The 23958-nt window shown below is 44.4% G+C and overlaps 1 protein-coding gene across 1 annotated transcript; it reads right to left on the minus strand.

The window, feature by feature from the left end:
* Positions 1–297: 297 nt before the first annotated feature.
* KIF4A (kinesin family member 4A) lies at positions 298–18700 on the minus strand. The gene is made up of 31 exons (XM_075260232.1): positions 18593–18700; positions 16443–16576; positions 16256–16370; positions 15806–15996; positions 15188–15280; positions 14936–15102; positions 14441–14535; positions 12841–12960; positions 12382–12557; positions 12229–12290; positions 11259–11391; positions 10455–10513; positions 10268–10373; positions 9684–9758; positions 9268–9447; positions 8593–8696; positions 8209–8353; positions 7305–7415; positions 7143–7226; positions 6932–7045; positions 6605–6760; positions 6244–6338; positions 6024–6156; positions 4867–5037; positions 4203–4322; positions 3842–3919; positions 3636–3740; positions 3406–3555; positions 2066–2182; positions 1714–1836; positions 298–894 (listed from the first exon to the last, which is right to left on the minus strand). Exons 2-31 carry the CDS (start codon positions 16557–16559, stop codon positions 697–699), a joined length of 3693 nt encoding a protein of 1230 aa, XP_075116333.1. The 5' UTR covers positions 16560–16576; positions 18593–18700; the 3' UTR covers positions 298–696.
* Between the last annotated feature and the right edge of the window lie 5258 nt (positions 18701–23958).

The raw sequence follows: 23958 nt of genomic DNA on the forward strand, positions 1-23958 counted from the left end.
ACAAGGCCCGCCAAAGATCTCCACAGGACCCAGCATCCTGTTAATGGCGTTGCATTGGTAGGACCCCAACTATCAGATACTTATCACCTATCTGCAGCATAGGTAATGGGACAACCCCTTTAACTTAAAATGGTTTTCCTTTACTAAGCTTTTATAGTATGTCCATTATATCAGGGTCTGTCTGGACCCAATAATGCTAAAATGAAGAGGTTTCCTCAGTGAAGACGTCCATTACACCTATAGTCGCTCAGCTTTGACAAGGAGACCCCTTGTTGTGGCTTATTCTGTATCTCCCATTTATTTTGGCCACCACTCCACAGCATATACCTTCTGAATATGTGGTGGGACCACACTGATCACAAGTCTTTGTGACCCATGATAAAAGTCTTAGCATAAAAACCCTTTTTATACCCCCTGTATGGAATGGAAATTGCAGACCAATCGCGGGAATCTTTACCATTTAAAACGCCTGTCTACATGACACGTATACGACATCCACGTTCTTCCAGACGAACAAATACATACAAATATTTACAAAGTCCTATTCCCCAAGAGTTTAATCACTTAGCCATAAAATTACCTAATACTAAAACAGTCCACAGTTCACTAGACGCTATTGCATTTGTCCTATGCAGAGCTAGACTAGAACTGTAGGGACGGTTGTACGATGAGGGATGGTATAGACGACCGCCGGCTTCACTCGTCCTCTGTGATCGGTGAACATCCCGAGAAGAAGCTGCTGTTACTATTGCAAAGTGCTTTCTTCTTTTTCTTCAGTATAGAGGTTTGATTTTCTTGAGCCTCTGCAGTCAGTGGAGCTCCAGGGACAATGCTTGGTTTGCGCTGCAGCTTCATGGAGAGCACCTGACCTATGTCACTTATTTCTCGCAGAACCTGTGGAAGCAGATCAGCTGTTACCATTGCTCCAATTATTCCACAGGGTATTAAATCAGGGTATTGGGGGGGGGGGGTGTCTTCTGGGACAATACTGATGGCCTATCCATAGACTATCTGGGTGTAACTGGCTCCCATGCCAATCTATCTATACCAGGGGTAGGGAACATTTGGCTCTCCAGCTGTTGTGAAACTACAACTCCCAACATGCTCCATTCACTTCCATGGGAGTTCCCAAAACAGCAAAGCAAGTATGCATGCTGGGAGTTGTAGTTTTGCAACAGCTGGAGAGCCGTACGTTCCCTACCCCTGATCTATAGTATCCTCGCTGTATCTAATTGGTGGAGCAGAGTATTGCAGCTTTTTTTTCCTCTTCCCGATCGGTATGTCTTTGGAACATGGGACAAAACCCACACAAACACGGGGAGAACATACAAACTCCTTGCAGAGGTTGCCCAAGGCAGGATTCGAACCCAGGACTCCAGCGCTGCAAGGCTGCCTATATTGCAGCTTTTTTCATCCAGTTGAGCAGTGTGAAGTTGTAATACGCTGCACCACCACGACTGTAAGCACTAGGAGTAGATACTAAAGAGGCACTTGTACAAGCAGATTGATGTGCAGAGCCATATTACTCTGATACGGACTGGCCTATTCCAAGGATAGTCCATCAATATGCCTTTCCCGCACAAAAACAAAGAACCACCACAAAACACCTTCATGGTTTAATGCACACCAATTTTTTTCTGCATGTTTAAAATTGTAAAATCAAGCTATCACACGGTTTGCTATTTTTGTTTTGTAAAATACAGTTGTCCATACCTTTTTGGTGGGTGTAATGCAAGGGGGTGTGAAAAATGAGCTTCCAGCTGTTACATCACCGGGGTAGTCAATCTTCATGGAGTTCTCAGACTCCCGGGATTGATCATCACCATTGGCATCATCCTGTTGGGAAAGTATTATAAATACTGCATGAAGAGGCGAGATGTGGATTAAAAGGGGGAGAAAACCGCCTAATTATCTTGTAGGGATAAAATGAATCTAAAGCTAATGGGCTAAACCACTAAAAAAACAAAGATGGATGGATGGATAGATAGATAGATGTGGGTGAAAGTGTAGAATTGCAAGGCTACAAACTTGCATTCAGTTTTGGCTACAAAATGGTTACACTTACCAAGAAGCTATCCCTGTTGCGGCATTTAGTTGGGTCACAGACGCAATCCTCTGAGCAGTTCTGCTTAATTTTCCTACAGCGGCACATTTTATTTCCACAACGCCCTTTGCAAGAACACTATAACAGCAGGAGAGAGGAGCACAGAAGCTTAGCAGTAATACCAATTGTCTTCACAGCAGAAGACAAAGCCTTAACCCTTACGTACTATCATGGTGTCTATCATACACCACTACCATAGACATATTATGATAGTATTTAAAGAGGACCTTTCACCAGATTGGGCACAGGCAGTTCTATATACTGCTGAATTCAGTGCACTGTCGGCTTTCCCGATCTGTGCCCTGGGTAAAGCGTTATCGGTCCCGGTACCGTAGCGCTTTACAGTCAGAAGGGCGTTTCTGACACTTAGCCAGGGACACCCTTCTGCCCAGCAGTGCCTATCGCGCTGTACTGTGGAGTGGGGAGGAACTCCCCCCCTCCCTCTCTTGATAATGCTCGTCTATGGATGAGATATGTGAGCAGAGGGAGGGGGCGTTCCTCCCCGCTCACACAACACAGCGCAATAGGCGCCGCGAGGCAGAAGGGCGTCCCTGGCTAAAAGTCAGAAACGCCCTTCTGACTGTAAAGCGCTACGGTACCGGGACCGATAGCGCTTTACCCAGGGCACAGATCGGGAAAGCCGACAGTGCACTGAATTCAGCAGTATATAGAACTGCCTGTGCCCAATCTGGTGAAAGGTCCTCTTTAAAGGGGTTGGCCACTTTCAGATCAATATTGACAAACAAATGTACAATAAAAAGATATACCATTTTCCAATATACTTTTTGTATCAGTTCCTTACGGTTTATAGATCTCTGCTTGCCGTCATTCATTCTGTTACTTCTAGAGAATAAAACTGACCATGGTCATGTGATTTACGGTCCATGGTCATGTGATGAGGACACAGGTGCCGCTCGTTAGAGTCACAGCCCAGGAAACAGACATCTGCCGGGTAATCAGCTGTGCACCTGTGTGCTCATCACATGACCATGGTCAGAGTTTTATCCTCTAGAAGTGACAGAATGAATGACAGCAAGCAGAGATCTAGAAAACAGTGAGGAATTGATACAGAAAGTATATTGGAAAATTGTATATCTTTCTATTGTACATTTGTTTGTCAATATTGGTCTGAAAGTGGCCAACCCCTTTAAGGGCTAATATAAAAGGGAATACGAAAAACACTGCATTATATAATCAGATATGAAACCCCCCTCCCCAAAAGCGTTCAAATGTAAGTGCGCAGTATAGTATGGCGACGTCACCATTACAACTATAGCCTGGTCTACTCCTTTTCCACTCACCCCACTTGCAGCTTTCTTAGATGGTTTGACATTTTGATCAGGGATCCAGTTTTTGTCATTTAAGTCATCTTCAGACTCTTCAGATTCCGATAACAAATCTTCCAAGATAACAGCGGCAGATTTTGCGGTTGTTCGACGTAGATTTTTAGGCTGAAAGATGAAAGACTTTGTATACAACTATATACTGACAATTGAGGAGCGGCAAAGGGGAAACAAAAAAACGGATTTACCTTTGGGGGAATAAAATCAAAAGGAGAATCTGGCGAGTTAATGGTGCGCATCTCAGACGCATTGTAAATTTTCTTTCCACTTGCGGCTTGAAGTAGCATCAATTTCTTAAAAGAAACATACAAGGAAGAGTTACCACAAATGTATCAGCAAGTCTTATAGACGTACATTTATATTCTAGGTACAAATCTCCCGTATTCGCACTCACTTGTTTGTATAAATCATTTTCTTGGAGGAGTTGTTGGTTTTTCTCACACAGTTCCTTCATTTTTTCAATTTCTTCATCCTTAGGAAAACAATTGTTTTTAACACGTCAAGCAGACATTCATTTGAAGGATAATTATTATTATTACAAGATTACAATGGTGAATAACATTTAGATACAGATTTGGAATTTAGCAACCCCTCTAAATCTCAGAATATTGGCATCAGTAGAAACGATCCTACAAATCCCGGTCTACTGAAACGCCACCCTGGTAGGGAAAAGGTTACTGAATATAGCACATCCGTGCTTGTAGCGTTTCGGATATTACCCGCCACTATACGCTTGACACAATAGTGTGGATTACCTGGAACTTCAGTCTTTCCAGCAGCTGTTTCTCCCTCTCCGTCACTTTATCCTCGGCAGGTTCTTCCACGTCGGGGGCTATCGGTTGTTTCTGCTGTAACTGGCTCAGGAGGTAAAGTATCTGAGAAACAGAAATCAAGATAGTCACACTCAAAATTTAAAGTCACTAGGTTTTACTGTGTCTATGTGCTTGTCCAGATGTTACATTTATTCTAGTTTATGACAAAAGATCTGACACATACTATAGCTAAAACCTACACCGGCGCTAGCGATCACAGATATAATTTTACAACCGTTTATCTGGCAAGAATTATAAGATTGTCAGGCCGACATGACCCCGCAAAAATGTAGTCGGGTTTATGGGTCAGTGGCATCGCTTCAAAACACAGCAAGTACTAGGTATGGTCTTTTGCTATCATTTTGTTTAATAGCCTTCCCTATAGGACAGTTTGCAATAGAAAAGGGCATTAAAAACACTTGCAGATCTTGCTATGAAGCATGCGTGGCAACATCCCTGCTGAAGCTCATATGTAAAGATGGCCCCCTAAGTGTCTGAGTTTAAAGGGGTTATGCCTACAAAACATCTCCTGTTGAGATCCGAATGATGTGTAAATTCTGTGCCCTGTCTCTGCTTTATTTTCACAGTCCCCATAGATAATATGTACCTTCTCCTGGTGCTGCTGCTCGAGCTCTACCAGTTGGCTTTGATGCTCCGTCTCCATTTCTGCCATTTGATTTCGCTCTTCAAATATGATCTTCTGTAAGTCGGCAGCGTGCGCCTTGTTCTGTTTGTGACTGCTTTCAAGCTTACTAATCTGAACTTTGGCAGAGACCAACTAAAAACGTCGAGAGGGAGATGAAGACGTCATTAACGTGAAGCCATTAAAACAAAGCTCATAAACATGTTTTACGACAGATCAATATATAGTATATTCTATCCATCCACCTTTGTTTTCTCTACAAACCGAAGTCTGTAGCCGACTACTCACTAGCTGTAGTGACAAAGCTGGCCAATAGACACTCCATGTAAGGCTAAGTTCACACGTGAATTACAAGTGGCGTAATTTGATCCGGAAAGAAAAAAACGCTTCATAATTAGGAAGCGGTTTTTGGACCTTGTGGCTTTTTTTTTGAGTTTTTTTTTTTTTTGTAAAAACCTCTTCAGAAAACGCCAGGTGGTTTTCAACTCCCAGACAGTGAATGGACTGCAAAAAACCTCGTCGCGGTTTCTGCCTCCCATTCTATTCTATTGACTTCCGCCCTCAAGGTAGGTCATGTCGCTTCTTTTTTCCGTTAGCGGCAACACGCTGCTAGTGGAAAAAAGCAGCCTAGCGGTCTCCATAGACCACCATTGTGAGGGGGCGGATTAGGATGTGGATTCCGCGCCATAATCCACCCCCTCTGTGCCCGAGTGAACGGGCCCCAAGTCTTCTAAACTGCAAATTTGGATACAAAAGGATCAGACTATTTATTTTCAACATGTTCCTTTTGTTTTTAGGAGAAAACCAACACCTTAGGTGTATCAGCTGCTCACTCCCATCCACAATACAAGCAGGAAAGATCAAAGTTGGCAGAGTTGCTTGGCCAGAAGGGACAGGGGCCCCAAGATTAACCTATTAGACTGCTGGAGTCATTATTAGGACAGGCCAGACCAGACACTCCATTCACACTGGGGTGTAAAATACTCTAATTCTTGTGATCTGTTTGGTTCTGATTGGTCAGACCACCCGCCGATCAGCACGTTACTCCCTATCCATTGGATATATGGAAAGTTCATATTACTGAAATACTCTTAAGTACATTACTGAGACACTAAACACACCTCTCCCATCATGTATTTCAGTGCACACTTGGCTTCCATGATGTTTGTGATCGTTTCCCATCTTTGCTTCACTCTCTCTTCCTCGCTGTCGGCATCTAACAACTTTTGCTGTAGATCAGCTATCTGAGCACTCCTGTAAGAAAAGCAACATGGCCACACAATTTAACGGAACACTCTTAAAAAATCAACTATATTACACCAGCAAAAAACCCAAAAATACCTGAGTTCCATTTCTGTCTCTAAGCTGTCAATCTGCTTGGTGACTGACGCTTCCTCTTCCATGTTCTCGAGCTCTGCCACCGTGTATGTCCGTCTCTTAGCAAATAAAACAAAGAAACAGGTTTACTTATTTGTTCAGAAGGTACAAAAAAAAAAAAAAAATTTAATTTGCTCCCTCCATGTAAGTGGAGGAAATCTCTGCAGTCTTTAGTTCTCAGAACCGCACATACTAAACACGAATCCACACATCGTAACGGATTATAAGCTTAGATAAAGACAAACCCAAGCTATAGTCCGATCACGTATCAGTCATGTAAAGATTTGTTTGGATACAAACTTGAGAATTTGCAGATTGTACTTACACGGATTTTGGCAGGGATACGCTCTCCGGCATCCTTTTTCTGCTTAAGCTGTGCTATATCTTGGGCTAGAATCTTTCTATCTTCTAGGAGATCATTAAGGTGTCTCTGGGCTTCCTCGGTACTCACAAGAACTTCGACCTCATTGGCCAGCCAACTCTGTAACAGATAAATAGATTCCATTATCGCACGGAGATTTCATTCTGTAGCAGAACCAGAAAACTACTACTCCTACTAGTCTCCACTACACTCCTGTATGGATTTCTTAAGAACCATGTGCTGCAAGACTACAGTCAAGAACATTGGGGTCCATTTAATGGGTTCACGTACCTTGACTCTCGCTGAAGCTCCCTCCATGCCTCTGTTCTGAGCATCTTTACGCCGATCTATGGCTTCCTTTTGTCTCTGTAAAGCTTCTTTCAGCCTCTTGTTTGCAGTTGCAGCCTAAAAATAAAAAGTCATATTATATTATACTGTATATACCAAATCTCAATCCGGTACAGAAGTTATTAGTATAAGACGTTAATGCCATAACGCTTACTTCTTCCGTTTTCCTGCGCAGTACATTGGCTTGTTTCTGGAAGTCTCTTTCCAGTTTCAGTAGCTCATATTGTCGCTTACGATCCTAAAAGAGAAATAAGCACTCAGAACAAGTAATGGAAACCCAGGACTCCCATTATACCTTTATGTCCGCAAAACTGACCTTCTCCTTAAGCTGGATCACTTCCTTCGTTTTCTGTTGTTTAAAAGAACGGAACTTTTCAGCATCTTCCTTCATCTGCCTCATGAGTTGTACTCGCTGCATTTTCATTGCCTACAGAAACACATGGCCACGTTACAATAGCCATAGTTACTTTAGATAACAGATTTCTATACAGTATCATTAAAGGGAACCAGTCCCCAGGTAATAGGCTGCTCGTCAGGTCACGGGGTCGCACCGCATGCATTGTGCAGTCACGTGACTAATGACGGACTGCTGACATCTGTCTCGGGCAACCCCCAACTTCCCAGCTGCTCTACACCCATCTTTCCTCTCCAGGGGCCCAGAGTGATCCCCTATTAAGTTTTCACATGTACTGGAAAGGTTGTCCCTTTTTTCCTATACTGACGTGGTGACCCCAGAAAAACGTACCGCGGCCTCTTACTGGCAATTTCTGCAACTGCATTATTTTTATGCCACTATCAACAAAACTCAGAAACTGCATAGAGGCTTAACACCATTCTAACATCTCTGCACAGCCTCCTCTATGCCCTGTCACCCCATCTCCATTAGCTATAACCTGTCCCGTGACTTTAGAACGGAATATTTGCCATCCTTCGTGGATAACTGGGAGACTCCTTTTCACCAGATACGTGGCTCTTGGCCTTCCAGTCATACCATAAGTTCTCCATATTATGTAGACATCCAGAGATAAAGTACAAACTCCGGTCCCTTCTGCCCTTCATGTATTGTTCCCCTCAAACTCTGATCTCTGTTGGAGATGTGTCACTACTTGGGGAACGATGCTACACACGTGGTGCGACTACCCCCTCTAATTTGCCCAATGAGAACAACCATAGAGACGTCTGTACAGTCTATAAACACATCGCTCATCGACACGACTCACTTTAATTTCGGAGTTGAGTTTGGAAACTGTTTTTTCGGTGGACTCTCTTAACTTCAGTAGCTTGGATTGCTCATTCAGTTTTTTCTTCAAATCAGCCATCTGACCCTCAAGTTCTTGCAACCTTTTCCGGCGTCTTTCACTCAGCCTGTGAAGATTTTACATTAAGCAGTTCATCACATCTTTGTTCCCACTTAGATTCGCTGTCGCTTTAGACCCCTCTTACACAACATATTGGACATTGAATGGCTGACTAGAACACCCGCTAACAGGGAACTGCTCAAAATCAACACACGTGCCTGCTTTGGCGCTATGGGGTACCCCAACACATGGGGTGCCTTCAGCATATATACAATGGCTTCTCTGGAGATTTGCACATCTACTTACTTGGCTTGATTCGTGTCCTTCTTTGCAGAATGAAGAGCAAGGACCAGCTCTTCCTTCTCCTTCTGTAGAGCACCCACTTCTGTTTCCAAGGCCTTTATGTTATTCTGCAAACAAATCAAAATGAAGTATTAAATAAGTAAATCTCACATATTCAGTTTTCTTTTTCCTTCATCGCTCACGATCCAGTATCGTAACATATCTTGACGCAAGACATGACCATAGCCCAAAACTGGCCATACATAGACCTTCATCATCCAAAACGGATTCATGGTAGGATCACAGCTACGCCTGCTTCACCTGAACCTGCCCGAAAAATGAGAAGAGCAAAGTCCTCCAGCAGGACTTCAGGCGGGAACCCAGTAAAGGCTTTTTAAGCGGATTAGGTTTCCGTTCTTTGGGTTCCCCAGCAGACCCAAAGAACGAAAACCCAGGTGCAGGTGTAAACCTAGCGTAAATTGGAAGAGACGACAATGTGAACATTTGATGGCAGACTTTGACTGCCATAAATAATCTGGCAGTGCTGGATATTTTAGGCCAGCAATATCTGTGTCCATGGACATCCAATTGTACAGGGTCACTGCGCTTTAGCAAAACAGACTATACTAACCTGCACGCCCTGTAGCGTTGTCCAGGTGGATGGGATAACACCATCCAAACTCAAGAGCTTACACTTACCAGGTATTCACCCTGCATAGGTTCCAGCTGACTGTCATTCTGCGCCATCTTCTTTGCCAAAGCTTCCTTTAGAACCAGGGCTTTATTCAACTCTATCAGTTCTTTGGAAAGCTGAGCCTGCCTAAGGGCATGGTGAGTGGTAAATCCATCAGAAGAACGCTTTTCTCCATTGTCAATTTTCTGAAAAATAGAAAAAAGAAAAAAAAAAAGTTTGCTTAGAAAATATTATATCTAATTATATATCCATCTATAAACATATTATATATATATATATAAATATAATTTTTTTAACGTTATTTTATTATATTAATATAATATTTATATTATATATATTTATTAATATATTATTTAGGTATTATTATTACCTCTTATAATCATTCTATTAAATATCTAAAAGTCTTTCTATTAAGTTTTACCTCTTCATCCGGCGGAGAATTTGTGACCTCATCAACCAAAGCTTCAATAGATGCGGCAATTCCTGAACTTTCATCCTGATAATAGGAAGGATTGAAGATAGACAAGTCACAGACACGCCGCTCCACAGGACCACTCACTAAACAATTGACAGCTCAAGGAAGGAAAAAACAAGAGCTCATGTATGCAAACAAAAATTGTTTCATTAAAGGTGGAGCCGTTACATTATTCAGATTGGAAGCTGGAACAATTACATCTCCATTTCAATAATATATCGAAGCCCAAAATATCATTTCCTGGGCTTAGAACTAGGTCGTAAAGGAAACCGTAACAAACACGATACGGACCAGAGGTTTAAACGATTGGTGTCACCAAGACATTTACATAATAAATTGTATAAAAACCAAATCATCCTCTGTATAGTATATAGAGCAATGTTCTCTTCCATTTTGTACTGTTACTCAGTTTAGAGGGACAGGTAAATGCAAGGCGAATAGTTATCACCTTCAGCCACAAGGCCCATAACATGAAAGTCGCATTTTTGATGATTTTAAATGGAGAGAGTCAAAACATTGCACCAACGTACCTGAAGATGGACAATGACCTGCTGTAAGCTGCGTATAACCTCTACATTTTCCTTCAGCTCTTGGTCTTCCAGGGTCTCGACTATCTTCTGTAGATCCACCTTACAGCTGTGATTAGATTCATTCAGTTAGTACAGGTAAGTAAATGGATTCCAGCTCATAAAACACTAGGATGACGGTAACACTCACGCTGCGTGCTGCTTCAGCTCTTCCATCTTTGTGTTCAGTTTCTCGTTCTCCTGTTCAGTCTACGGTGGAAAAAGATTTGTTACATAATCTATTGAGACAAGCCTCAGTTGTAATTCTATAGAAGGCTCCTGGCAGACATAGGAACAGGACAGTTCCCATGATCTTGCCACGTGGGAGATGTCTTGCAACGGCAAAAATATGGGGCCCACAGGGAGTCAATTTGGTAGGCTCCTGGGGATATATAATGAAACAATGTCCACAATACTCTGTGTGTAATACAGTGGAGACGCGGCGGCCACTCTGCTTCAGAAAGGAGCCATATTTAAAGACCCAACATCTAACGTGTTATTATGGTGGATGTCAGTAAGGGGTTAAAGAGGCCTCACACCTTAGTTATTCCCTTCTAAATTTTTCTCCCCATTTGAGTCATGTGATCTCAGAGTGACAATAAGATAGCGTTATGTTCTCACTCAAGTGTCACCATCTCAGGTAACAGACCTCTGTGTATGGGTAACAGCAAGGATTGTGCCAAACCGGCCGCCCACGGGGTACACAATCCACCATCACTAACTACTGGGGATAGAAGACATCTCATATCACACAACTATAATGGAGGAGATCACAGGGCGGTATACATGGAAGAAGTCTGGAGGGTGACAGGCATTCTGGTGAGGGGTGAAGGAAGGAAGAGGGTTTTCCCGGGGAGCTTCTTTAATATTTGGCCTGAACCCCCTCCCCAAATTTAAAGCAAGAACACAAAGTACACAATAAGCTTTATACAGGAGAGAAGACGATTCAACCTACCAAAATAATTCTCTCAAGAATTTGCGTAGTCTGCTCGGCTGCCTCGCTCAGCTCTCGACTCAGTTTGTGATTTTCTTCCTCCAAGGTCTTCGTCTTCATCATGAGAGACTGTAAATTTTCAGACGGCTCCATGCTAAGTGTCAGAGACATGAAATGGAGTAAGTGGCAGAAACAGCAGCAGTAACATGTCGCTTGTGAAGCAGTTACCATCAAAACCTGTCATTGGCTATAGTGGTAAGCCAACGCAAACAGGACAGAGCCAACTGCGCATGCCCACAGGCCACAAGAAAATGGCCACTGTGTGAGTGGCCATGGGCATGCGCATTTGGCTCTGCCCGAGGCCTAGAACTTTGAAACCAGTTTCAGAAGAAGACGCACAGAGAGACCGTTCCTAAAGAAGATGGAAGCGGCGCTGGAGAGTTCACTCGCAGCATTGGCGACGCCCCCAGTGCTGAAAGAGAACTTATTTGCATACTGACGAAAACCGGGATTTCTACCGAAAGGCGGAGCGGAGAAGACATCTAAAGGTAGGAGAAGAATAGCCTCTCTTAATGCTATTCCTAGATGTGATCAAGGAAAAAAAAAAAAAAAAAAAAAAAAAAAAAAGATTTTAATGGTAGAATCCCTTTAAACAGGGGCATTAAAACCATCTCTACCTTCTCTATGGGGAGTCAATATGTCTGACAGCTGTCCCCTCTATTCTGCAGCTTTGCAATGTCAGGGCGGCTTCATACTTAGAACATTAAGGAATGTTCTTTCAGAGTTACATGCAGATACAATGCTTTAAGTACGGTGGCCAACAACAGTAGATTAAGGGAAGGATGAACCTAGGCAAACTGTAACTTATGTAAACTCCCAAACGCGTTCAAGAAATCAAGTAGTACGCATTTCATTCAATAATGGGTCACCAAGACCCCAACTTGTAGAATTTCATGTATTTTTCTATTACCAAGTGCTACAGAAATCTTACCTGGTCAAGACAGGTAGCGTTCCTCCATGGGCCTGAAGCAGTAAAACCTGCAGATCTTGCACCTGTTCAGATCAGAATCAAATCCACGTTGTGATATTCTGAGAATACAAGGAGGTGGCCTAGCACTTATTTTTCTTATACAGATATAAATACCTGCTGTTTAAGTTTTTGCAGCTCTGCCGCCTGCGGATCTGTGTTGACTATAGGTTTATTCTTAATTTTCCTGGCTCTGTCAGCATATCTAAGAGTATTTAGGGTCTCCTCCATGTTAGAGTCTGCAGGGCTGACGCACGCGATCATGAGAGTATGAGAGTTTCCACCAAGGGAATCTGGAAGAACATACATCAAAATTTTAATATTCCATATAGACACACACTAACCAAGAAAAACATTTTAATGCAGACCCTTAGGCACTGTATCCGTTCCAATGTGTGTTTGTCCTACATCCTTTTGTGCCCTCTGGTTCTCTGATTTCAGTAATTGCCAGGATGGCATTACCTAGTTAGGTTTTTTCTATACCAAAATCTTCCAGCTGACAGTAACAAAGCTGTAGCCTATATATGAAAGATCTTTCAAGTGAAATCTGCAATAAAGAAATCTGCAAAGACTTACCTTGTAGAAGACGGGTTAACTTGGAATCTCTGTATGGCACAAAGCCTCCCTTCTTGGAATCATCTCCCAATGCACTGATAACATTGCCCAGACACAGCAAGCCACGGTTAATGCTGATACCTACAAATGCAGAAGTCCACAAGATATGTGTTAGAGTGTTACATATACTGGAAGAGATATATATAAGTTACTGGGTACAGTTGCCACAACCAATGCAAAAAGGAAAACCTAATCCTATAGAGATGTGTCTGACAAAGGTAAAAGAAATGAAAATATTCATGGAGAATCAAAACCCAACCCACCTAGAAATTAGCAAAGAACCACCAGTATAATTAGATATTAGGTTAGGTTCACAAATGCTGCATCTGTTCTGGTCTGTCGGAGGACCAGAAGAACTGTGCTCGGAGGATTGCATTGATTATAATGGGATCCGCCAGGGGTCCATTCTTTTAAACTGAAACGCTCAGACTTGCAGCATTTTTTGGTACGGTGAATTGACAGTCACTACGACAGTCTCCAAACAATGAGATACAGATATGAACCCAACCTTATTTGTAAATATTCATGCAGAAGGAGAATGTATATACATATTGTTATTTCATCAACAAGATGGCTCACAGGTGATGAATACAGCGTTTCTGTAGAAGACAGAATGGTAGTTGATCCAGTACTATAGTATATGAAAACATGCGGTTTTCTGGGAGTGAGGTTATCATTATCTGACAGGTAGGGGTCTCCCTAAAACACAGATCAGCTGCATGAAGCTCATGTGAGAACAGCCTCTGCTATACAGCAGTCTGAGCTGCGACACAAAGCATGGCCCGTAGAAAATGTACGGCAAGGTCTTTGGTATTCAGGCCTAGTCAAGCAACTGACCTGTGGGGATCCCCGGTGTCAGACCACAACAATTTCATATTGATGACATATCCATAGAAACTAACAGTCCGGCACTTGCACCTTCCTATATAACGAATTGCCAGTGTTTGCTGCACTACAAGCAAAGATTCCCGGGGCTACCCTAACTCTTACACATAAAGTTCCTGCATTTCTTCTCCCAGCATGGGTCAGAAGGGGCACTATATCTTATCATGGAGACGCTGCCTTAAAGACGCTGCTTTGCAATGTATGGGAACTTTTTAAACCAAGTCCTGTGAAAGTGTGGGAAAGAAAAAAAACAAAAAAAAACAAAAAGTCCTCCTTGGTGGAAAAAACACCTTTTGGTATCTGGACCAATGCCTGGTTGTCCCCTGAATCCTTTTAACATTCAGGGAATAAATCCAAGGGAGAAATGTCTCTTCCAAAAGGAAGAAGAGACCTTAACCCTTAGGGCACGTATGTATGCTGCAAAGCAGCCTCTTTAAGGAAACATCTCTTATATGAGACATAGTGCCCTTCCTGACCCATGTTTAGGACCCCTCACCCAGTCTGTACTTCACTTTATTCCCAGTGTATGGTATTAGGTTTCAGGAAAGCCATGCATTGTACTATAGAGAGATACCTTCCAAAGGGTGGCGTTAGAGCAAGTTCAACTTTTGTCACCTAGGAGTAATTATTTGCAATCCCCTCCACATAACTTTCTACTAACCAGAAATACATTTACCTTCTTTCAGACGATCACCTTCGGCTTTTGTCTTCTTTTGCCTCTCTGACCCAGCAAGATCGACAAGGTGTAGTTTTGAACGAAAACTGCTGTTTCTACAAAACAATTATAATAAAAATTAATAATAGCTTTATATAGCACCAACATATTGCACAGCACTGCACAATTTGTAGGGTTCAAGTACAGACAAGATAGATACAGTACAGAGTAATAGTCAATTCAAAGAATGGGACTGAGGGCCCTGCTCGCAAGAGCTTACAATCTATGAGGTAGAGGGGGTGACACGAGGTAGTAGGGGCGGCATCAGAGGTAGCAGGCGGTGGCATCGGAGGTAGCAGGGGGCGGCATCGGAGGTAGCATTACTTATACAGTGATGTGATAGAGAGAGTAGATTACAAATATTCACATGTCCACACAAGTCATTAAGACAAACATGGCGACATTGCGAGGGACACTGCTAGCACCTTGTCAGCTAGGCTGTAATCATTGCCTTACTTGTCTCCTTTTTTCTTCTGTTCTATGGAGATGGTGAAGATGGCATGTGATCGAGAAGACTGAGAATTCATAGCTGTAGAGGCCACAGTGCGAGAGCTGTTCCCCTGCTCCAAGCAAGTTATTGTATCCACATCAGTCTTCACATCACGCTCAGTCAATCCACAGATCTGAGGAGAGTAAGACCCCTTAGCTGCGCCATTCGATTAAACCCACAACCATTGTACAAATGCAACGCCCGGGGACATGACGTACCTTAATGCCTTCCTTAGGGTCTTCACGGATGCTAATTGGAGAGGCTTTATCTCGAGGAGAATATAATAAGTCAAGAATTTCCTCATTATAGATCTTGAAAAGAAAAAGACATTTATGGGTCATTTTTTTTTAAACATTTTTCTTAGTGTACGCACAGACATTTGGTGAACAAGTCGCCATTGTCTGGACCCACAAAGTAGGAAAGGGAAATGTAATTGTTGTTAAGAAGATATGGATGGGATAAGACTGCTGGCTATCAGGAGAAATTGCGCAGAACCCCCCCTCCCCCTTCAAGTTAAGTCTCAAACACCCTAGTATAAAAACTTAAGTTGCATCCTGGTCCATCCCCTTTGTCAAATAAGACCGGTCACCTTCATTGTTAATGGGGCCGGCTGCAGCTCCCCGCACAGCAGGGTCACCATAAAAGTCAGATAAATTAGCAAAGCACAGACTTTAGTTTATCCTCTGGTCCTTCATTCTTAAGATTGCTGTGAGTCTCAGAGCAGGATCATAAAATGTGGTCACATCCTAGTGATGTCATTACTTTATAAGAGGGGCGATCGTATCTCCAAGGACTCATTTTACAATGTTTGCACATAACGACGACAGGTTAGTTACCTCCAAGTAAGAAACTTTAAGAAGAAATTCCCAGTCTGCCCGTTGTTCAATTTCTTGAAACAGCGCCTTTACAACTCTTGGGATGACTCCCACGGTCGGTTCGTTCTCTTGGTCATGGGTGTAAGCGCCTCCCATCGAAAAGGTCTTTCCAGATCCAGTCTGTCCATAAGCAAGAACTGTTGCATTGTATCCTGAAAGAAAAACACATCAGACGCCATACAGACAAATAGTCCAATATCCAAAAGGAGAAGTTTGTTTGTAGCCACTGGATTTCCATGAAGAAAGGCAAGGAGACGTCTTGATCTCTGCTCTGGGGATCATTGGTGGTTTCAGAGTTTTAACCCCGCCCCCTGCGACGTACCAGTTATTTATCCTTTGGACAAGTGGTACTTGCTAAAAACTAGAAAACCCCTTTAACTTTACTTTGGTACATCATGTTCCAGGACTTACCTTTAAATAGGCCTTGAATCAGAGGAGATACAGCTGAGGTATATACCTCCTCCTGCTCAGCCGACGGATCGAACACAAAATCATACGTGAACGATTTTTCATTGCCAACAACCACCTGTAAATTAGAAATTACGTCAGTACGTAAAAGCAGAACCCGGAAAGAACAGACATTGTGTCATTCACCCACCTGAGGCTCCCCGGGAACAAAAGTAAGACACGTCTTACAGCCTTCATTGATCTCCTTCGGTACCAAGGGACGACATCTTAAAGCTACTCTCACTGGGATACCCTCATCCTTTCCCATGTTGTAACCAAACAAGCCTGAAAAGGAGGGAAAATACATTTTAATTCTGAATAAAGAATTCGGAAAATATCCTCATTGGTTACTTTAGGCAGATTACTCAGGATCATGCGATAGACAATGGAGTTTTGGAGGGGACGGTATTGCTGCACCATCCTAACATTAGGGCCACCAACAAACTTAAACTGATGGACAGTCTTAAAGGGGTTATGCCGGGGAATGTATGACTGCTAAGACCCCTACCAATTCTGAGAATGGGGGTTGTTTTCCCTCATGTTTTCTCCATGTTATTCATTCAGCTTGACCACAGCCAGGCAATGGACAGCGCTCTCATCCGCTGCAACGGAAGGGCTGGAGATAAGTGAAGTCATGCACCCTGCTATTTCCAGGTCTCCCAAATACTTGGCTTGGTGGACAGATGAAGTCGCAACATTGAGAAAACCTCCATCGTCAGGATTGATGGGGATCTCAACCATCGGACCACCGGCTGGGCATTTATACTCTATTCTATGGATACAGGATAAATACTTTTAAAGAGGTTTTCCCAGAAACGTAACTTTATTTAATATTTAACCCTTTCCCACTCAACTCTGTACTATCACGTCGCGCTGACTGTCTAGTTAAGGAGATATGCACACGATGGCGACCGAGAGGCACATTCATTGGGGACAGCGAGCACAGTCTGCGAAACAGACAAGTATAGGAAGCGCCCTGAGTTTTGCTCATGGCCCTGTACACCAGACTGTGAAAATACATGGTTGTGTATATGGGACCATGGAAATGAACGGGTCAGTACACAGCTGGTACACTGACTGTGCATAAGCCTGCACGTTCTTAGAAACTCCCAATCGTTACCCCCATGAGTGTGTCCAAAATAAAAAATAAATATGAGACTACAGTTAGCAAAAACATCTGCAGTCTGCAATATTGTATTCAGTGACAGCGCCCTGCAGCAGTTTTTCAATGTCACCACTCAAGCATGACTTGCAGCATTGTGAGCTTTGCAAACTTCACGCTGCATGACCAAAGTCATCAAGTATCCCAAGTCAAGGAAGGAAACTGTGTTGGCCATTGCAACCGGTTTTTGCTTTTCACAAGTTCTATAAGGCCCGGGTGACATCTGCTTTCGGTGTTCCATTCGGGGAGTCTAAAAGTGGTTAGCTAAGAAATCACACAGACCCCATAGACTATTGTCTGCACGAATCATGCGGAGAGAAAAGTACTGAAAGCATGAGGACACCACACAGACCCCATTGTAGTCTATGGGGTTGATGTGGTTTCTTAACCGCTTTTTAATGCGTTCATTGTTCCCCCAAGTAGATGCCCCGAACAGAATACAGATGTGAACCAGGCCTCTGGCTGGGGCTACGTTGTAATTTTTGCTGTGACTGCTGCTACAAGTGCAAAGATTGTCAGACAACCCTGAATGACCTGAACAAGGCCAATCTTTTTGCACCTCACCAGGCACTGATCAAGCTTTTGGTGAATTAGTGGACAACCCCTCGCTGGCATTAGTACAGATGTCACACAACAAGATTCGCGGTCCATCAGAGATCCAGAAATACAAACAGCAAGACTATAGTAGGCACAAACCTAGCCAAAGGGAACCCACTGACTATATAACGGGGTTCAGTCCATTCTTTTATCCAGCAATTTATGACCAATCAGTGCCAAGCGGACCCTCGGGATAGATGGGAACAACCCAAATGTGTGCGATTGGTTACTATGGACAGCAGAGTATATACGTGTAGTCTCACTTTGTTGGTGGGGAGGTCAGATTGTATGTATGCATGCATGCAGCTATATACAGTATATATATATACAGCTTCTCAGTACAAGGACTGCACATTAGTGTAGAGAGAACAGACCTGCACATGCACATAAAGCAGGAATTAGATTGCCCTGCACTAGAAATCACTAGCCCAAGCTGATACCAGGGAGCAATAGACTGCACAACAGACTTGACATAACGGTCAGACACCCCGGAGATGCCCAGTGATGAGCCAGCACACACCGCCCACATGTATAGCACATACCCGGGGAGCGCCCGTGCTGTCACCCGCGCCTTCCCGCTTGCGTTGCCGGCTTTGTGCTGGAGCTGATTCCCGCGCCCGCTGCAGTCTCCTCGGCCTCAGCTCAGTCCTCTGCCCGATACGTGCAGCCGGATCTCTCCGCTGCAACCGCCAAGTTTTCAAAATCCACAACGCCTTGAAGCAACCAATCAGCGCGCACGCCTGTCACCAGAGCCCGAGCACGCAGGCTAAGCCGGAAGACGGTGCATAGTACTCGGCCGCCATCTTTGTTAAGGTCAATGTGCCCGAAGCGTCACGGACTATGAAATGGAGGCGAGTCTAAGAGCGAATATTTATTTCACGGAACGCATCGTTGTGTAGCCGGTGGATTGACGGGAATCGCAGACTAGTGTGCGAGTTTAGGATCGTGGTAATTTGCACGTTCCCGCAGTTGCGCAAACCGGACAGCACGCATGCGCAATTTTTAAAGCCAAGTCTATGAACGGTTGCGTCTAGAATGGAGCGGCTCCTGGCAGGGCCTCCCTCCAGCAATCTAGTCACCTCACTAGTGACCGGGCTACAATGGAGTTGCTGGAGGGAGGCCCTGCCAGGAGCCACTGCAATCTGGACAATTCACTAGTGAGGTGGTGGCAGGAACTACTAGAATCAACTGCAAAGTACAGTCATGGCCAAAAGTTTTGAGAATGATACAAATATTCAATGTTACAAAGTCTACTGCTTCAGTTGTTCTAATGGCAATTTGCATCTTCTCCAGAATGTTATAAAGAGTCATCAGCTATTACTTGCAAAGTCAATATTTGCCTAGAAAATGAACTTTATCCCCCAAAACACATTTCAACATCATTGCAGCCCTGCCTTAAAAGGACCAGCTAACATCGTTTCAGTGATTGCTCCATTAACACAGGTGTGGGTGTTGATGAGGACAGGGCTGGAGATCAATCTGTCATGATTAAAGAGGACCTTTCATCAGATTGGGCACAGGCAGTTCTATATACTGCTAAATTCAGCGCACTGTCGGCTTTCCCGATCTGTGCCCGGTGTAAAGCGCTATCGGTCCCAGTACTGTAGGACTTTACAAGTCAGAAGGGCGTTTCTGACACTTAGCCAGGGACGCCCTTCTGCCTATCGCGCTGTATTGTGGAGCGGGGAGGAACGCCCCCTCCCTCTGCTCACACAGCTCGTCTATAGACGAGTATTATCAGGAGGAGAGGGGGCATTTCTCCCCAGTCTTAGAGCACAGCGTGATAGGCGCCGCGAGGCAGAAGGGCGTCCCTGGCTAAGTGTCAGAAACGCCCTTCTGACTGTAAAGCCCTACGGTACGCATATATATGCACACACACACATTCTGCAAAAGGTACAGGGAGTGGACTGCTGAGGACTGGGGTAAAGTCATTTTCTCTGATGAATCCCCTTTTCGATTGTTTGGGACATCTGGAAAACAGATTATTCGGAGAAGACGAGGTGAGCGCTACCACCAGTCTTGTCTCATGCCAACTGTAAAGCATCCTGAAACCATTCATGTGTGGGGTTGCTCCTCAGCCAAGGGAATCGGCTCTCACAGTCTTGCTTAAAAACACAGCCATGAATAAAGAATGGCACCAGAATGTTCTCCAAGATCAACTTCTCCCAACCGTCCAAGAGCAGTTTGGCCATCAACAATGCCTTTTCCAGCATGATGGAGCACCTTGCCATAAAGCAAAGGTGATAACTAAATGGCTCAGGGAACAAAACAGAGAGATTTTGGGTCCATGGACTGGAAACTGCCCAGATCTTAATCCCATTGAGAACCTTGCAGCAACTCCATTCTAGCTGTCTCACTACAGAATTGACTACATTGGAGTTGCTGCAGGTAGGTCCATGGTCTGGGTATATTCTGTAGTTACTATAGGTAGGTTCATGGTATGGGTATATTCTCTATAGGTTATTCAGTATAGGACCTATATCTTATGATAAGCTCCGTCTACAGTAATATTAATAAAACAAACATACTGTATATGCGCTCGCATATATATGCACTCACATTTTTTTTAGGACACCCTGTATATGCGCGCGCATATATATACGCTTGCATATATATGCACTCCCAAAAAAGTGCCGGCGCACAGGTGCGCGGGTGTCCCAAATATATGCGCTCGCAAAAAAATGCATGCGCACATGTGCACGGGTGTCCCATATATATATGCGCTCGCATATATATGCGCTCGCAAAAAAGTGCCGGCGCATATATATGCGCTCCCAAAAAAGTGCCGGCGCATATATATGCACTCGCAAAAAAATGTGCGGGTGTTCCATATATATGCGCTCGCATATATATGCGCTCGCATATATATGCGCTCGCATATATATGCGCTCGCATATATATGCGCTCGCATATATATGCGCTCGCATATATATGCGCTCGCATATATATGCGCTCGCATATATATGCGCTCCCAAAAAAGTGCCGGCGCATATGCGCTCGCAAAAAAATGCGCGTGTGTTCCATATATATGCGCTCGCATATATATGCGCTCCCAAAAAAGTGCCGGCGCATATATATGCGCTCGCATATATATGCGCTCCCAAAAAAGTGCCGGCGCATATATATGCGCTCCCAAAAAAGTGCCGGCGCATATATATGCGCTCGCAAAAAAATGCGCGGGTGTTCCATATATATGCGCTCGCATATATATGCGCTCGCATATATATGCGCTCCCAAAAAAGTGCCGGCGCATATATATGCGCTTCCATATATATGCGCTCCCAAAAAAGTGCCGGCGCATATATATGCGCTCGCAAAAAAATGCGCGGGTGTTGCATATATATGCGCTCGCATATATATGTGCTCGCATATATATGCGCTCCCAAAAAAGTGCCGGCGCATATGCGCTCGCAAAAAAATGCGTGGGTGTTCCATATATATGCGCTCGCATATATATGCGCTCCCAAAAAAGTGCCGGCGCATATATATGCGCTCGCATATATATGCGCTCCCAAAAAAGTGCCGGCGCATATATATGCGCTCCCAAAAAAGTGCCGGCGCATATATATGCGCTCGCAAAAAAATGCGCGGGTGTTCCATATATATGCGCTCGCATATATATGCGCTCCCAAAAAAGTGCCGGCGCATATATATGCGCTTCCATATATATGCGCTCCCAAAAAAGTGCCGGCGCATATATATGCGCTCCCAAAAAAATGCCGGCGCATATATATGCGCTCGCAAAAAAATGCGCGGGTGTTGCATATATATGCGCTCGCATATATATGTGCTCGCATATATATGCGCTCCCAAAAAAGTGCCAGCGCATATATGTGCGCTCGCATATATGCGCAGGCATATATATGCGCTCACATTCTTTTAGGACACCCTGTATATGGGTTCGCATATATATGCGCGCAACACAATGCATTGCATTAGTGATCAGACCTTTGCAATTGCATTGCATTGCAAAAAAATCGTCATTTCTTTTGCAGGCTGCATAGAGCAGCCTGCAAAAGAAAAGCACTGCAGAAAGGCCAGGGAGCCTTTACAAGCCTTTACTCCAGGTGCCGGTGATCACCGGCGCCAGAAGGGTTAATGCCCACGGTCGGTGTGGGCACTGACCGGAGGCATTAGTGCTGGATGTCTGCTGACACCAGCAGACACCAGGCGGCTATGGCGGCTGCCCAACTCCCGGGTGTCCGCGAGCAAGCGCCGGAGGAGGACGGGACCCGAAGACATCGGAGGAAGTAGAGGCGGGGAAGAAGATGAAGGCACACCCTGAATGCCCGCCCAGCGTGCACGATCCGTAAGTAGAGCACATTCTTTTTTAGGTTATTATTTTAAAACGGGGGGGGGGGGGTAGTTTAATATAACTTTACCGGTGCCTGAATAGCCTTTTTAAAGGCTATTCACGCATATGTGGGGCTCTATCAGCGTGATTTTGCTGATAGAGCCCCTTTAACTATGGCGGCCATCCAGGAGTCGGGTGGCCGCCATAGCCGCCTGGTGTTTGCTGGTGTCAGCAGACATCCAGCGCTAATGCCTCCGGTCGGTGCCCACACACGCTCCCATAGAAATGAATGGAAGCGCCCGGCACACCAATTAACCCTCCGCTTGCCAGCTACTTCCATTCATTTCTATTCACAACGTCTTACTTTCGGGGGAGCGCCTTATATTAGGCAAGGCAGTAAAATGTCTGCCATGCCTTACTTTCGGGGTACGTCCTATTTTCGGGGAAACACGGTATCTCTGCCAGATTCATGATGTGGCGCTGATTTTGAGACGAAATCCAACTCAAAATCAGCACCAAATTTACATGATAGCATGACTATATCATATAATACGGCCAGTGGCATAACTACCACCATAGCAGCGGTAGCAGCTGCCACAGGGCCCGGGGCATTAGGGGCCCGGTGACAGCTGCTACCGCTGCTATCATTATTCTCGGAGGTCTTTTCGGACCCCCGAGTATAATGATCGGGGCCCCCTGTTGGTGGAATACTTTCCACCAACAGGGGGCCCCGAAGCTGCAGCAACGGCTGAGACACAGGAGCTGCAGCTCTGGCTCCTGTCAGCACTTCAGGACGCTCTCCCTCTCTCTCCCCCCTCCCTTTCTCTGCCTGTCCTCTGCCCACCAATGAGAGGAGGAGGCGGGGCTTATCCCTGCCGAGCTCCTGCCGTCCTGCACTGGAGAAAGAAAGGAAGAAGGAAAGTGAAACTAAAGCTACACAGGTACGTACTGGGGTTACTTATTAATGTCAGGCATATGGGGTGATTACTTGTGTTTTAGTAACTCAATGTGCCTCATATTAATAGCAGTTAACCCCATCATCTCCCTCACATTAACCCCTGTGTGCCTCACCATAAGAGTTACTGATATGTGAGACATATGGGGGTAATAATAATGAAGATACTTTATTATTACCTCCATGTCTCTCACATATCAGTAACTCTTATGGTGAGGCACACAGGGGTTAATGTGAGGGAGATGATGGGGTTAACTGCTATTAATATGAGGCACATGGAGTTACTAAATTGTAATGCACATGACCAGATTTTTTATCCACAATTTGTCCTGGTATAGCGGTCAGCGGTGACGTGACAGTATTTAGTCCTGTAGGGGCCACTATTGGGTATAATACTGTGTGCAGGGGCCACTATTGGGTATAATACTGTGTGCAGGGGCCACTATGGGGCATAATACTGTGTGCAGGGGCCACTATTGGGTATAATACTGTGTGCAGGGGCCACTATGGAACATAATAGAGCGCGCAGGAATGCGTAGGAGGGACTCGGTCGAGATCTTCGGTGTCGGGGGGGGCCCCATGTCAAAAATTCGCCACGGGGCCCCGCCATTCCTAGTTACGCCACTGAATACGGCGGTTATTGTAGTCACAAGTGGGCG

The sequence above is a fragment of the Leptodactylus fuscus genome, chromosome 11, assembly GCF_031893055.1.
Source record: "Leptodactylus fuscus isolate aLepFus1 chromosome 11, aLepFus1.hap2, whole genome shotgun sequence".
Taxonomy (NCBI): Eukaryota; Metazoa; Chordata; class Amphibia; order Anura; family Leptodactylidae; genus Leptodactylus; species Leptodactylus fuscus.